We start from the raw sequence: 16,348 nt of genomic DNA on the forward strand, positions 1-16,348 counted from the left end.
TGGATATTGAGGATGAAAGTTCAGGGGCAGTAAGGACAGTAAATGTGAAGATTCATTATGAATTTATGACTATCTTCCTAAGTACTGTAGAGAATGTAAATTACAGGGGCATAATGAATATGACTGTAGAATAATCAATCAGAATCGGCAAAAAGAAGGGAGGAGAGAAAAACAAAGAAGGTGTTATATGAAAACGATGAAGGCAATCTAGAAAGTTATGAGGAGAAATCGGGGAGTATCCCAAAAACAGCAGAGAGAAGAACAAAAGGGCAACATAGAAGAACAATCAAAGGGGAAGGTAAATCAAAAAGAAAAGGAAGCAGGTAAATACAAGAATTTTGAAAAGCCAATGCATAGGGGTTATCATAATTCTGCAAGACTATTGTCTAGTGGAAGATTAATAGGCAATCCTGGACAATGGAATCCTGTTAAGGACAATAGAAAGCACAACCATGCAGAAGGGAACGGGAGCCAAAATATGCAAGGTGGTACAGGGAAGAAGGCAGAAACTAGTGAGGTGAAGACCAATACCGGTTCTTTTATCTTTCAGAACAAGACCATTTAGAAGAAATTGTGACAAAAAAGACAGCAAAACATCATTGTTTAGAGAAAGAAATAGCAGAGAATTTACCTGAAGAGGGAAACAAGCAGCAAAGCCAACATGATGAAGGAAACCTGAATGGGCAAACAGAAGAAAAGGAGGACACTAATATAAGCAACAATTCACAAAATGCAGCGGATAATGAAAACATTCAGTCTCCAAAGGGAAAAAAGGAACAAGACAAAACTGTGCAAGAAAGTTCTAAAGATTGGGTGGAAGCCTCCTTTGGGAAAATCAATGTTGACAATGAAAAACAGCTGACATCACAACAGGGACAGCAAGAGCAAAATAGAGGTGATAATCAGGTGGTGGATCAGGTGGTGGAAGTGGATCAGACACCAAATGTTCATGAAGCGAGATAAAACAAAAAGGTGGGGGGATAGAGTAGAAGTAACAAAGGATGCGAAGGAGAAATCACGAGCCAAGAGTGGACGATACAGGCTTAGAAACAACTCATATGGTACAACAAAGACACATCATCGTGGGGGAGTCTTCAAAGGGGATTCTTTGATCTCTCATGGGGCAAAAAACAAAGGAAAGTGGGCTAGGTGATCTGCGAGATAGCAGTGGGATCTGCTTCACAATCAAAACCCGGATGAGATAGGGATAAAACACAATCCGCCAGATGGCAAGCAATTGACATGAAAAGGTAAGAGAATTTAAGCGATGTGATGCACGTTGATAGGTGTTGTAATATGTTGGAGGAGCAAAACGACAAATGATCAAAGAACAAAACATAGCCCACCAAATGCTAAGTTACAAAAAATAATGGCCCATAGAGTTACAGAAAATGAAGTCCAGCAGGCTATAGAGGAAGAGCAGCAGCTAGAAGGGGATCAGGGAATAGGGATCAGTTCCAAAATAATAAAAAAGGTGTCCACAGAATCAGATATATCTCCAAAGGCCATAACAAAAAGTGGAAAAAAAAACAAAGGTGCAAGATGTTATACCGCCTAAGAGAGTGAACCCAAAAGAGTGGCAACTTCAAAAGTAAATAATGATTTAAGTCCCTAATATGGAATATTAGGTTTGTTAACACTTTCAACCGAAGTGCTTTTCAAAAGGTTGATCATGTTACAAAGGCAATATAAGTGTTCTATTGTGGCTTTAATGGAACTATTTCAAAGCGTAGACATCGCAGAATACAAAAGGAGATTGGGCATGGAGACTGCTGTAGCTAATTGTAATGGTAAGATATGGGTTTTTGTCGATGATGCAGTACAATGTGATGTGTTAATGGACACAGACCAACAAATTACTTTGAAGTTGTCTCACCAAGATACTGGCAAAGACATTATTGCAACTTTTGTCTATGTCAACTGTGATGAAGGGGAGAGATTAGAGCTATGGGACAGTCTTTACCAACTTGCAAGTGACATGAATTTTCCATAGATGGTTGGGGGGGATTTCAATGTGATATTGTCTGAGGAAGAAAAACTAGGTGGCTTCCTGTCACATTATCTGAGTGTGAGGACTTTGCTTTCTGTATTAACTCTTGTGGGTTGTTGGACATGGGATTTAAAGGAAGTCCGCTTACATGGTGGAATGGGAGATCAGCAGAAGATTGCATTTTCAAAAGGTTAGATAGAATAGTGGTTAATTGTCAGTTCCAGATCATGTTCCCGCAAATAGAAGTTGAGCATCTCTCAAAAACAGGGTCAGATCATGCCCCTTTGATTCTATCATATGGAGAAGAGAGCTTGCTCACTCTATAAAACCTTTTAGGTTTCGAATTTACGGACTCGCGCATGAAACTTTCAAGGAGGTGGGTACGTAATCGGGAGGACTCCATATGCGCATTTCCCTTTCTTAGCATTTAAGCTCAAAAGCTTAAAAGGTGCTCTTTCTAGGTGGAGTAGGGAAACTTATGGAGACATTTTCAAACAGCTAGCAATCAGAGAGGAAGTGGTGAAAATAAAGGAAGATTTATTTGAAGAGGAGCCCAGCATTGTAAACAGAATTGTGCTTCAAATGGCTCAGGCTGAACTGAAAAAATACTTAAGCCTAGAAGAACAATACCGGAAAACAAAAGGTGATTTAATCGTCCATTTAAGGAGACGGGAATACTAGTTTTTTCCACAATTATGTGAATGGAAAGAGGAAAAGATTACAAGTGAGGGGAATACATGATGGATAAGGAGTATGGTTAGAAGAGATGGAGAATATCAAGGCAGAAGCAGTAAATATCTTTCAGAATCAATTTACTCAGGAGGGGGATACATCAGATTTTGGAATATTAAGACATGTTCCTTCTATGATATCTCATGAGCAGAATATGATGTTATGTGCATATCCAACAAAATAAGAAGTCAAGCAGGCAGTTTTTGCTTTAAGTGGGGACAGTCTTTGGTGGACGAGATGGGTTTAAGTATTTTTTATCAAGAATGTTGGAGATTGTGGGGAATGATGTGCATGCTGTAGTTTTGTCTTTTTTCAATGGTGCCGAACTCCCTAAATCAATCACAGATACAAATCTAGTACTCATACCTAAAAACAAACTGTTGGGCCGGCCAGCCTTGACATTATTTTGGGGTAAATGTGCCATTTTTTGACATTATTTTGGGCCAAACGGACACTTAGTGAAATTAAGCCCAAACAGTGGTTAAATGTGAGATTAATTTGGCTGAGTGGACCCACAGCGTCCTTTCCCAATAATTTATACCTTCAACTAAACAAGGTATAAAATCCATCCCAAAGTTAATCCAGGAATATACAAACATTGAGCGTTAATAGCTCTTACGGGGCCCATTAAGATGATTTCACACATTACCCATCCCATTTTATCTGCTTTTTTTTTTTTTTGTGCAGATTTCCCTTGAAAGACGTTGGTGTTTAATTTTTGCCCATCAAATTGCTGATCTTAACTTTTTTTTCCTTCGCTTAAAAAGCTAGTCGAAAATACCCCGAGATTCTGAGTTCGAACCCAGCTCTATAAAAATAATAATAATAATAATTATTATTATTATTATTATTTCGCAAGCAAGCCTTCGCGAAAAGGCTGCCTTATACGGCAGGATTTGCCTCAAGGCATTACTAAGTTCTGCCATATAAGGCAGACTTAACTTATGCCGTAGACAAATCCTGCCGTATAAGGCTGACTTTTAGCAAAGCCTTGCCTTTTGAATTTTTTTCTCTTTCCTAAGCGGAGGTTCGAACTCAGAATCTCAGGGCATTTTAGGCCAGCTTTTTAAGCAAAGGACAAAAATTAAAGACCAATAACATTGAAGGACATTCCGCGCAAAAAAAAAATGTATTTAAGTACTGTAGCTTTTAAGCTCCTAGTGCTGGAGCTTAATTCATATTCGATAAAAATATTATTTATAATTAAAAAAGTTAACATATTTATCAAAGCAAAACAGCTGTTAAGCCAAAATAAGCTAAAAGCAATGTGATCTTTGCACATCAATTTAGTTTTGATGAAATTCATGTTTAAGTGTATATAACTGTTTGTGCAACCGGCAACTTCTTTTGACAAAGAGAGACAGAGAGAATGATATGAGCTATAGATAGAACCTAGCGATGATTCTAGATTCTTCTGTTTTCCTCTCATTTGATGTTATGTCAATCCTCTAGAATCCTAGTCTTTAAATGCTAGCAATGGACATGGTTTCCTTCAGAACTACAGATGGTGCAATATCAATCTTATATAGTGGCTTCTTAAACAGTGAAAAATCCCGCCATATTACTGTACGGAGATGTTACTTAGTCTTTAAGATACAATCTGCTGAACCAAACACTATAATCATCATACACTTGTCTTAAAATGAATTAAAAATATACATAAAGTATACTCTGTAAACATCAGCACTATGTTAGTGCTGTTTAATTGATTAGAAAACTTAAGTTTCTGATCAAAATAAGCATGCAAAGTTTTACAGCTAAAGCTAATTCCTTTTCCATGACCAAGAAGGATTGGATCTCTACTTCCAGTTCCTTTGCTTTTAATGAACTATAACTCATTTTATTCCAATTTGCTGGAGTTCCTCACGATATTGTTTCATTAAAAAAAAAAAAAAAAAAAAAGGAGTACTTTTACCCTCCCATCAGAATAACGGCAGTATTAAAGAAAGCCCAACTACTATGCTTGTATGTATAATACTATATTTGATCAGATGGTTTTCCATGTTCTTTACTTCATCTTGCATTGTTAAATACAATATTGTATACTATTATATTGCACATGAGATGCTTAGTAGCCTGTATTTAAATTCTGAAAAGGCTAGAACATGTTCACCTCCTTTTTCAGTTGCACTTCGAATTATTATTTGTTCATATTGTCATTATAAGGGGGAAAAATTCTTGCAAAAAGCATAGAGATTATAACAATATATAGGTTCGTGGGTCGGCGTCTCGTCTGTCTTTTATAAATATATATACTTCAGCAATTTTAACAAGGAGTTGGTTATTATTAGGTAATTACTCAATTGCATTTAGGTATTGGTAGAGTTAAGAAAATGAAATTAGGTATTTCTTTTACATCAGAAGCCTGTTTATACACATAGTAAATATGATGTTTGGATGCAACATCTCTGCTCATCCTCAATAGCTCTCTTTCAAAAGTGCTCAAGAGGATAAACCCAAAAAAGCTTTCGACACAAACGATAAACTCCAGGATTCTTAGCTTACCAAACAAATACATCAAACTCCAAATGGGTATGTGATAATATACTGATAAAACAAGACCTAAATTGAAAGAAATAATAACAATAAATGAAAAACACACCTTCTTTTCAACTGTGGCTGTTTGAAGATTACCAAGGAACTACTGTTGTTGGGCTTGAAGACAAGAAAGAAAATGGGTTAAGTTTTTGTCGAAGAATGGAATTCTGGGTAGCCGACAATGGCACATTTGATTCACTGTTTGCCACTTTCAAGATTGATTCTTTCAACTTGTCCATGGCTTGTTCATAAATTGATTCTTTCAACTTGTCCATGGCTTTTTCATGATTCTGCTTTTTCTTCACATTATTATGGGAAGAAAAGTTGAGTTTTGGGAAGTATTTTGAAGGGATTTGAAGGATAACTCATGTGCTGAGAGATCCGCCAATCTCTCTAACAGGTGCAAAAATAACTTCATACCCACCGACTACAGATCCCGAACCTATCACTTATTACAATTTACAGTGAAAAATACAAACTTGAATCTAGTAACTCAATTTTCCAGCAGACCCACATGATCAATTTTGTCCAATTATTTACCAAACACAACAAATACAGACATAATAACCTTAGGGCACAGTTTCAATTTGAGTCATCGAAGAGGTAACCCCACCTCAAATTAACTCTCCAATTTCACACTCAAAGAACAACAACAACAACATATCCAATGTAATCCCACACTTGGGGTCCAATTTCATACTCATTTTTTCAAAAAAATAAAAATAAATTAACGAGTCCACAAACTCTTACCATCTTTCTGATGAGCCCACTTCATCTAATCGATCTCATACTGTTGCAACATATTTGATTAGTTAGAATATATTTGCTTAAATTTGAGAAGAATTTTAAAAAGAAATACCGAAAACTTACCAAGCTAAACATGCAAGGCTCCTTCCAGAGATAATCCTCAATCCTACAAAAAAAACATTAAAAGAGTAAGTCTATATCATTTCTGAAATAAATAATACAGGAGAATCATACGTACGGCTTCAAGCTCTGATCATTACTATCCCATATAATTTCCCATTCCTTGAACTTTGTCCTGACCAATTCTAGGTATAGCGCAGATAGAATGTTTGGGAAAAGGGTCTCTATATCATCAAACGTTGCATTGAAAAGTTCATGATGCTGGTTGTAATTCCTCCCTAAAGCCACAAGTCGTAAGGTGCCTTATACATTGAGTTTAGCTTCATCCTATGATAAAGTGTAGCATAAAGCGGAGACCATGTTGGAATGCTATGACGCCAATCAGATCCAAAATGGCATCCCATAAGTTTATCAAGGCCTCCAGGAACACGGTTATCGCACTTTAATATCTTACCCATTGAATCAAGGAATTTCCCTTTCAACTGGGAGCTCCAGTATAAGGGTCCATAATACAGCCACTTGGCATACTTGCTGCAAGGAAACAATTAGAAATGGTTAACATGAAACGCATAAAATGTTAACTATACGAACAAAGGACAGAGGGATAAAGACAGAAAGCCAAAGGAAATGAAATGGCTTTAAGTTATCGAAAAAAAAAAAGAGTGTTTATACAGTGCAAAAAGCATTTCTTAAACAGACTTACCAGCTCGCTGTCGCCCCACTACACTGCCAGTTCCCACCACACGGCCACTTCGATGATAGCAACGTAGCATAGTCATCTATCTCGCAACATTGTCTACCATTCTTGGCTTCATTAATGAAGTCTCTCAGTACATAGAAATCTTGTTTCAAAGTTTGATGATCACCTACAAGTTTTAATAGAAAAATTGGAAAATGTTATTGCTAGTGTATGATTATAATTACTTTTCTATTTTATAATGTAGGCTGCAGAGCAAATACTTACTGTCCTCCTCAAAGTAATTCAAGTTAGCCAGCTTGACATTTCCGTTTTCATCATAAAATACAACTTCTTTAAAGAATGATCCCAGTCTATGCCCAGCGGAGTGTATAGCATGGAGACCAAAGCTTATCTGCCTAAAAAGTTGAAAAATAAAATAATATTAAGATTTAGATAATTATTAAAAAAATGATATTACTAATTACTTACTGGAATTTTGTTTTAAATATATCGGAGAATCCAACACAAGTGCCATTTAGAATCTTCAAGCAATCGCCTATAAATTTTGTAGAATGTTGAAGGATTCGATCAACAAACAAAGAACCCCCTAGCGGGTCGGTCGTCGTTAGATCGAAAAACAAAAAGTGGTCTAGCTATATAGTTTCCTCCTTTACTCTTACGACAGTCTATCAATCTTTGCTTGTGGGTTTCGGCCTCATAAATATCCTGATACACGAGAACACTAACTTCCGTAGGCCTTTCATCGTAAAAGACATGTGCATCAAAGAGATTTTCCGTTACGTTGGGGCCCATAACATAACGAGTGGGAATTTTGTGTTGATCGGCCATTTGACTGCAAGAAAAAAGAAATTTGGAGAATCCTCCTTACGAACACTGAAGTGAAGGATTCTAGGGTTACAATTTGCACGATTGTCCTTCTTTGGGGTGGTCTTTTGGGAAAAGGGTCAAAAATATCCCTCTACTTTAAGAAAAGGGCTAAAAATATCCTCCAAACTTATTTTGGGTTAAAAATGCCCTTCCCATTACGAAACTTTTCACCTATGCCCCTACGTTACCGCATCCGTCCAATGCCCCAAAAGAACCCAAAATTTTGACCCGACCCGAATTGTACCCGACCCAAATAAAATAAAACCCTTAGCTACCAAACACGACTCAAACCTTCATCAACATCGAGAGAGGGAGAGAGAACACTGCAGAGAGAGAAAAGTTGCATACGAACACTTACCGGTGAATGTGCATAATGCTTCTAGCTACATTTGGCCGAATAAACCCAATGAGACAACAATCAAGAGTGAATACACGAACACTTACAGATTTGCAATTAATTAACTAAAGAAGTGTTGTTCATATACTTAAGCAAGCTAAACTAAATTATCATAGAAACAAGTGGATCTCTTTCGAGGATCAAGGTTCTTGTAATGAAGTGCCTTGATTGCATGGGGACATGGGATTCCGGTGAGGTCCGCGCCACTGCAAGTGCACTTCTTAATAGACAAATTGACAATGTGCTTGTCATTCCCTTCACTCACCTCAAACCCATAATCACCATTGAAATGTAAAGTACACCTATTAGCAATCTTACAAATTCATTGTACATTTGTATAGATTCTGGACTCCATTCAGTAGCCCAAGTAAACACCTCTTCTTCGTTGTTGCTCACCATCTCCATCACCTTTATTCTTATTTCCTCAAGCATCCCAATGATAGCTTTGTGTCTAGGTACCAATATCCAGGAGTTGAATGATTGACCAAGTTGTTTTCCACCGGGAGGGCGGACTTTTAGTTGTGTTTAACTAAAAGTCTGCCGGAGAAAACGAACTTTTAGTTGTGTTTAACTAAAAGTCTGCCGGAGGGGGCAGACTTGGTTGTTTGCATGAGTTTTAATTCCAAACTAGTTGCAACATGATAGTCATTTAGCTCATTTTAATCAGAAAAATGGTATTTAACCAGAGACATTATATGTTTATAAGCTAATTGAAGTTGAATCCAGATCCTTGTTGATCCTATTTAGACCTGCTAACATCATTTAAATCCTTTTTCAGCATCTTTGAAGAATATATGAACCAAAATAAACTCATGCCAACACCAAAAACATATCAGAATCAGCTTATAGTCTAGCATAGAGACATTAATGATACCATATTAGTATAATCAAACTACTAAGCTGGAAGTTAAACCAAACTAAACGAAGAAAACATCCCAATATTTTAACCACGAACCGAGGCTAGACTAACTAAAAAAAGGGAATGTGCATAATGCTTCTAGCTACGCTGAATCGAATAAACCAACCGAGACAACAATCAAGAGTGAATACACGAACACTTACCAGACTGCAATTAATTAACTAAAGAAGTGTTGTTCATATACTTAAGCAAGCTAAACTAAATTATCATAGAAACAGTGGATCTCTTTCAGTGTTTAACTAAAAGTCTATGGGAGGGCGGACTTTTAGTTGTGTTTAACTAAAAGTACGCGGAGGGGCGGACTTTTAGTTATGTTTAGTTATGCGGGTCCGGACTTTTAGTTGTGTTTAACTAAAAGTCGCCGGAGAAAGCAGACTTTTAGTTATGTTTAGTTATGCCTGTCGTTCTCATATCGTTTCTTATATTCTTGTATTGTCGGTTATTAGTATTAGGAAAACTTAATATGAAAATAAGTATTTTGATGAGAAAAATCTGATCTTGATGAATATGTAGGAATGAGGTATTATTATGAAGATCCTTGTAGAGAAGCTTTCTTTTACGGTTGTTTCTTGTTTACAAGCGAAGGAAGTTTTAGTTGAATCGGCTTGACAAGTAACTTGTTCTTTGTTTTGGTTTATGAGAGAAAATTGAATCTTGTGCTTTGTTCATTACTACAAACACTATTATTTGATCGGCTATAGCAAAAAAACGAGAAGAGGTTCATAGTGTAGTCTAGGACTTAGGCCATCAGTAAGCTAAAAAAAATCTCTTAATCACGTGTAATTCTCTTGGATACTCATTAGTGTTCATGAATGAGAAAATATTCATTAGTGTTCATGTATACCATTGAAATGACACTTTATCAGTAACCTTTGTCGGAAAGATGAAACAATAGACCTTTGTAGGTTCCACATCCATACATTACAAACAAGGACCTTACAAACATTACATCCAAATTACTACATTCACTACATCTCCAAGATAAAACAAGAGAAAACAACAACCATCGGTTCTTCTCAACTACTACACATACATATTAGCTTCATAAAAAAACTAACAACTAACACTACATCTCAAAATTCACTTTGTCATCAATGCAACCAAAATCCCAACAAAATCAGCCCATGAAATCATAAGGTTGATTTAGTTAATTAATTGCATGGGTAAGTGTTCGTGTATTCACTCTTGATTGTTGTCTCAGTTGGGTTTATTTAGTTCAGCGTAGCTAGGAAGCATTATGCACATTCACTGGTAAGTGTTCGTATACAACTTTTCTCTCTCTACAGTGTTCTCTCTCCCTCTCTGATGTTGATGAAGGTTTGAGTCGTGTTTGGTAGCTAAGGGGTTTTATTTTATTTGGGTCGGGTACAATTCGGGTCGGGTCAAAATTTTGGGTTCTTTTGGGGCATTGGACGGATGCGTTAACCAGAGGGGCATAGGTGAAAAGTTTCGTAATGGGAAGGGCATTTTTAACCCAAAATAAGTTTGGAGGATATTTTTAGCCCTTTTCTTAAAGTAGAGGGATATTTTTGACCCTTTTCCCTAAAATAAATGTTAGGCAGGCAAACAGTTACACAAAAATAGAGTAACGGAAACACATGTGTTAAATGGGTTTGGCCCGTTCAATATGCTGCCCTATATTCTGCCATTTGGGCCTCGGCCCAACAGCATTTTCTTTTTACTGCAGGCTGCGGATTGGGCTGACACAAGAAGAGAGTTTCGTTGGACTTTAGCCCAACATCGAATGCGGAATAGGACGAGTCCCTCGGACTCGTATGCGATGGTCATGCATAAAAAAATGAAAGGAAAAGATTAGTACACAATCAATAAATAAGGTTAAACATATATAATGTAAATTCGAAACAAACCAATGGATTATGTATATATTGTGTATATTTAAGTACACCCCGTGTATACACATTCGTAATGATACTTAGAAGATAAAAAAAATAAAAAAAACTCATTTTGAAATGCCCATTCAGAAATCAGCATGACAAGTCAAGCTTTTTCCTTATTACCGACTGTCGATTAAAATCAGGGATAATCACACTGATGGGTTATTAGTAAATTCTAATTTTGGTCCCTTTATAATATGTTACATTTAAACAATAGAAGTTAGAACTATATTACCCTCATGTACATGGATACTAGATGATATAAGAGTTAACAATTCTTTTAACTTGTGAAGATTCACAATGACATGGATCAACAATGCACATTTCAATTAATAAATTTAACTGTGCTAGCTAGATATCACAAGAACCAAGTCAGAATTGTCGATATTTGAGGGACTAAGAGTGAAAATTCCCTTAAAGTTAAGAATCCAACTGTCCTAAAGACTCCTCAAATCAGAAAATACAATGAACGCCATATTCCCTCTCAAAGATAAGACTGGCACATGAAGAACCTCAACCCACCAAAAGCTCAGTGGATAAAAAAATTAGAAAGAGGATCGAGGTGGATCTAAAGAAAGAACAGGGGCATAAAAAGGAATAAGTTTGAAACACCAATGTAAATTCTGAAATCATCTAATACCCGACAAGATGTGTTGTTACAAAGTTCAACTGAGCTGGTATACTCACATCAACATTTTCGACACATTGCTAGCACATAGTTACAATATTTGCATTTTTGCTATCATTATATAAAATAGACAGAGAGATCATACTGTAATGTGCAACACGAAAATGTAGAAATTGTCAGATAACTTGTAAATTGAATAGTAAAGATTAGTTGAAAAGTATACGAACAGATTTCAGAAGAAGAAAGGGCTGCTACGAAAGCACTTATGAAAACAGAATTCAACAGATTTCAGATCCCAACGACAGATTTAAGACACTATGAAAACAGCAGCTTATAAATAGGCTGAAGCTCCAATTTTAAGCAAATTCAGATCAAACGAGACGGCAATATACCAAGCATAGAATAAATGAGAAAGTGTTATTAAGAAGGTTTCAAAACAGATTTGAAAAATCATATTAGCAGCAACTAAACTAAGAACTGAACTAAAGTGAAACGAAGGAAGATTACCGAACTAATGGCCTAAGTTACTTATCATGAAAACAACTGAACCCAAACAAACTAGACTTTAATGGACAGTAACAGATTTGAAACATCTTAAAAACTAAACAAGACGAAACAAGTATCTGAGACTAAATCTCTCTTCACGTATGCTCTTATAGGAAATTCTTTAGAGTTCACTAGACTGAAACCAGACAACATTCAGGTATTTATACGTCAATTCCTAGCTTAACAAACACAAACAGAAGCAAACAAACATACGTTTAATGAAAGCAAGATCATCTTAACTGAGAACTAACAGATGGTTAAGCTAATCTAAACAGGACTAATAATTATGGCCATGCCAAATTAGAAACCAAACACTATCGACGTAATCATCCATACAGGAACTCATACGAACACCTAAAACAAAACTGAAATTAAACTAAACTAAAATAAAACATAAACATATAGATGTTATCAACCATTAAACTGCAAAAAACCCCAAACTAAACTAAAACAAGAACATACAAACATCATTAAAGCAAAGCCAATCCAACTAACCCTGAGCATGCATGATACTACCAGTCATTAAACTGAGACTCAACCAACTGAAACAAACATGTATGAACATATAACTACTTCTTAAGCTACTAAAACTGAAATGAAACTACTTAAAGAAAGATTGTTTACCTTTCTCGAGTGCAGTGAACTAGGGCGTCGGGTCTCCGATACACACTCGAACACCAACAAGCTCCAAGCTTGAGTATCGTTCGGACTCGAGTCAGTAACAGGGGTAAAAAGGGAATAAAATAATTTAATATTTTTGAATCAACTATCCGAAAGTGCTAAGATTGAAGAGTATTGATGTTTTTTTCAGAGGAATATCAGCGGCTAAAAAAAAAATCCCCCGCTCTACGGGTCAAGCAACCAATATTTATAGGAGAATGTTTAGGGTTTTTGTCACTCGTTTTGGGCGGGATTTTAAGTGAAAGGTTTCGAATTTCAAAACGACCATTCAAGAACGGTCCAAAAGTGTAGCAGCCAGCTTCATCTGAGGGGTGTCACGGGTTGAAATGCTTTTGATTTTTCTCTGTATAAAATCAGATTTCGAAACGTTTGTTTGGCCTCTTGTGTTGACCGTATAGCTACTTGCACGAAAAAGGGGTGGCAAGGATCTGCCATGATTGAGGAAATTGAACCTTTGCTCAAAAAAAAAAAAAAAAAGATGAGAGCGAGAGGAAAGGGAAAGGAAAGAGAGAACAGAGTCTGCTTTAATCCGAAAATGGGGTGGCAAAGTCTGTTAATGGCTAAAGGGATACTGAATTTTTGCTAAAATGGAAGGGAGAGGAGAGGCCTTAGGTTTAGAAGATGAAAAATGACGACGTGGGCCGGCCGGGTCGGGTAAGGTGTTGGGCTGGTCTGTTGGTCCGAAAAGGTTTTGTGGGCTTGATTGTTTTGGGCAGGTCGCGTGAGCTAATTTGTTTGAATGGACAATAGGCTTAAAGGTGATGGATTAAAATGTGGGCTGGTGGGGAATCCGAATTTGTCCCTTTTTCTCTTTTAACTTAATTCCTTTTGGGCTTCTTAGTGATTAACTTGTATATATATAATGATGACAATTAGTGATTAATATGTAGAAAAATAAAGATTTAATAAAGTGTTGACTTATAATTAATTTAACGAGTCCAAATCCGAAAATGAAATAATGACGAGCCATAAAAAATTGTAATAAAGTAATGCTCATAATGTTGATAGTAAAAATAGTAAAGATGAAAATAATAAGAAGGATAATAATGTTAATAGTAGTAGCAGTAAAAATAGTTGTAAAAATAAAGTATTTAGCTCGTTAATAAATTTAGAAGCCCAAGGAAATAAATTGGCATAATGAAGGGACGAAATTGGGTGTCAACAGATGTCCCTCTTCGACCGGAGACGATGTAAGAGTTTTCGGGCGAAGAAGTTGACGTAGTAGCCAGTTTTGTTCCGACCGATAAATACGAACTTGGACGAACTTGAGAAAATATGAGTTAGGAGAATTGGTGAAAAATATTATATGATAGAAAGAATCATGGCCAAACCCAGTCTCGAGTTGCCTACATATCTCGGATTCTATGAGAATCAAGTTGTATGTTATTCGGATCGATACCGACACTACACTTTTTGCCCCAGTGTTGAATTATGGTGAGACTGGGATATAGAAAAAGGTTGCAAGATTGTGAAAGGAGTTGATTGAAAGAGAAATTAACCTACGTATCACATGTTCATAGACGCAGACGGAGTTGAGTTCGAGAGTAGATCCGTGACATTTGCTTGTGAGTTTGATATTCCTCTTCAGCATATTTGCCCCAGTTCACTGCATAAGATAAAGTTCCACGTTGCGCTGTGTCTCTGTATGTAGATTGTACTTTCTGTCAAAACTGAAATTCATGTCAAAATCAGTAATAAAGTCTGGGGTAAAGTTGAAAATGTAAAACTTATAAAGAATGTAAAAATGATAATAAACATGAGTGTGAAAATAAGGGTGAATCCGTGTGGCTTATAATGAGGCCGTGTGGCCAAATGTTGTCTCTGGTTGTCTTCAAGGACTTGAACAAATGCGTGACGTTTATGCAGGTGAGGCTGTATAGCAAAATAATGTCTCCGGTTATTTTCGGGGACGTGATGGTAAATGATATCTTTGATGAGGCCGTACAACCAAACGATGTCTCCGGTTGTTTCGGGGACTTGATGGTAAATGATATCTGTGAAATTAAAAGTAAAGTTATTAAAGTGAATGATAAGGTAATTGATAAAGTAGAAAGTGAAGTAAGAGTGTAGCCGTCTGGCCCATGAAAATGAGGTTGTATAGCCATATAATATCTCCGGTTGTCTTCGGAGACTTGATGAAGATTCCCGTAGAGTCCGGGGTAAAGTTGTTAAAGTAGGTAAAGCGAATGATGTCTCCGGTTGTCTTCGGAGACTTGATGAAGATTCCCGTAAAGTCCGGGGTAAAGTCGTTGAAGTAAAGTGAATGATGTCTCCGGTTGTCTTCGGAGACTTGATGAAAATTCCCGTAAAGTCCGGGGTAAAGTCGTTAAAGTAGGTAAAGTGAATGGTGTCTCTGGTTGTCTTCGGAGACTTGATGAAAATTCCCGTAAAGTCCGGGGTATAGTCTTTAAAGTAAAGTGAATGATATCTCCGGTTGTCTTCGGAGAGTTGATGAAAATTCCCGTAAAGTCCGGGGTAAAGTCGTTAAAGTAAAGTGAATGATGTCTCCGGTTGTCTTCGGAGACTTGATGAAAATTCCCGTAAAGTCCGGGGTAAAGTCGTTAAAGTAGGTAAAGTGAATGATGTCTCCAGTTGTCTTCGGAGACTTGATGCAATTCCTGTAAAGTTCAGGATAAAGTCGTTAAAGTTGGTAAAGTAAATAATAAAGTAATTGGTAAAGTAAAGTGATAGTGTAGCCGTTAAACTAATGCGGAAAAATTTGAATAGTCGAATGATGCCTCACGGTTGTCTTCGGAGACTTAATGTTAATTCTGTAAAATTCGGGGGTAAAGTGGTTAAAGTAGGCAAAGTGAATGATAAAATAATTGATAGAGTATGGAGTAAAGTGATAGAATAGCCGTTTGGCTAATGATGTTAATGGTATCATGCAAAATTTCGATTAATAACACGTAATCGATTTAATTCCCCATCGATCTCGACAACCTACAAAAACAGGTATATAAAGTCATAAAGTTATTGTGATAAAAATAAAATTAAAGATAAAGTTGGAAATAAAGTCGTTTGGCTTTTGAGGTGAGGCCATAATGAGCCAAATGATGCTTTTCGGCCATGATTGATAGACTTATTTGTTGATCTCGCGGTTTTAGGTTCATGACTCAAAGAAAATTCTTAGTTTGGGAGGGGGAAGTTGATTCATGTTGACTCGAAGCTTGACGTTGTTGGCGCTCCATTCCTCTTGTTGTTTGAATCTTGTGATCTCCGTTCAAGCCTCGGTAGATGAACAGTAATGAAAATGACTGAAAGAAAGTGTTTCATTTGAAAGGTATGTATGTAAGTATATATATGAGGAAAGATATATATATAAGTATATGTATATAAGGAACGATATATATGTAAATATATGTATGTAAGTTGTAAAATATTTCTACCAACTTCAGATTGTGACACTTCTGAAACAATTGAAACGTCATTTGTCTATAATATTATTGATGTCCAACTCTTCTCTTGTCTATATCTTTCAAGATATGCCCCAGTTTTGACCTCGTGAGAGTATACTTATGTTGTGGTGTGACCGAACCATATACAAGTTGCCTACATATCACGCCAAATGAATCAGGCCAGAACGTA

At 36.5% G+C, this 16,348-nt stretch overlaps 1 protein-coding gene across 1 annotated transcript; it reads left to right on the forward strand.

The window, feature by feature from the left end:
- The first annotated feature begins 217 nt into the window (after nt 1-217).
- Nucleotides 218-963, forward strand: LOC132044496 (uncharacterized). Its single transcript, XM_059434990.1, has 2 exons — nt 218-488; nt 551-963. Exons 1-2 carry the CDS (start codon nt 218-220, stop codon nt 961-963), a joined length of 684 nt encoding a protein of 227 aa, XP_059290973.1.
- Nucleotides 964-16,348: the final 15,385 nt, after the last annotated feature.

Source organism: Lycium ferocissimum, unplaced genomic scaffold (genome assembly GCF_029784015.1).
Source record: "Lycium ferocissimum isolate CSIRO_LF1 unplaced genomic scaffold, AGI_CSIRO_Lferr_CH_V1 ctg4651, whole genome shotgun sequence".
Taxonomy (NCBI): domain Eukaryota; kingdom Viridiplantae; phylum Streptophyta; class Magnoliopsida; order Solanales; family Solanaceae; genus Lycium; species Lycium ferocissimum.

Bases quoted from the DNA above. Each gene is read 5' to 3' on its own strand.
- LOC132044496 (XM_059434990.1), top strand. From the start codon at position 218: ATGAGGAGAAATCGGGGAGTATCCCAAAAACAGCAGAGAGAAGAACAA. The intron at 489-550 runs GTACAGGGAAGA...TTTATCTTTCAG, and splicing joins GAGCCAAAATATGCAAGGTG to AACAAGACCATTTAGAAGAA.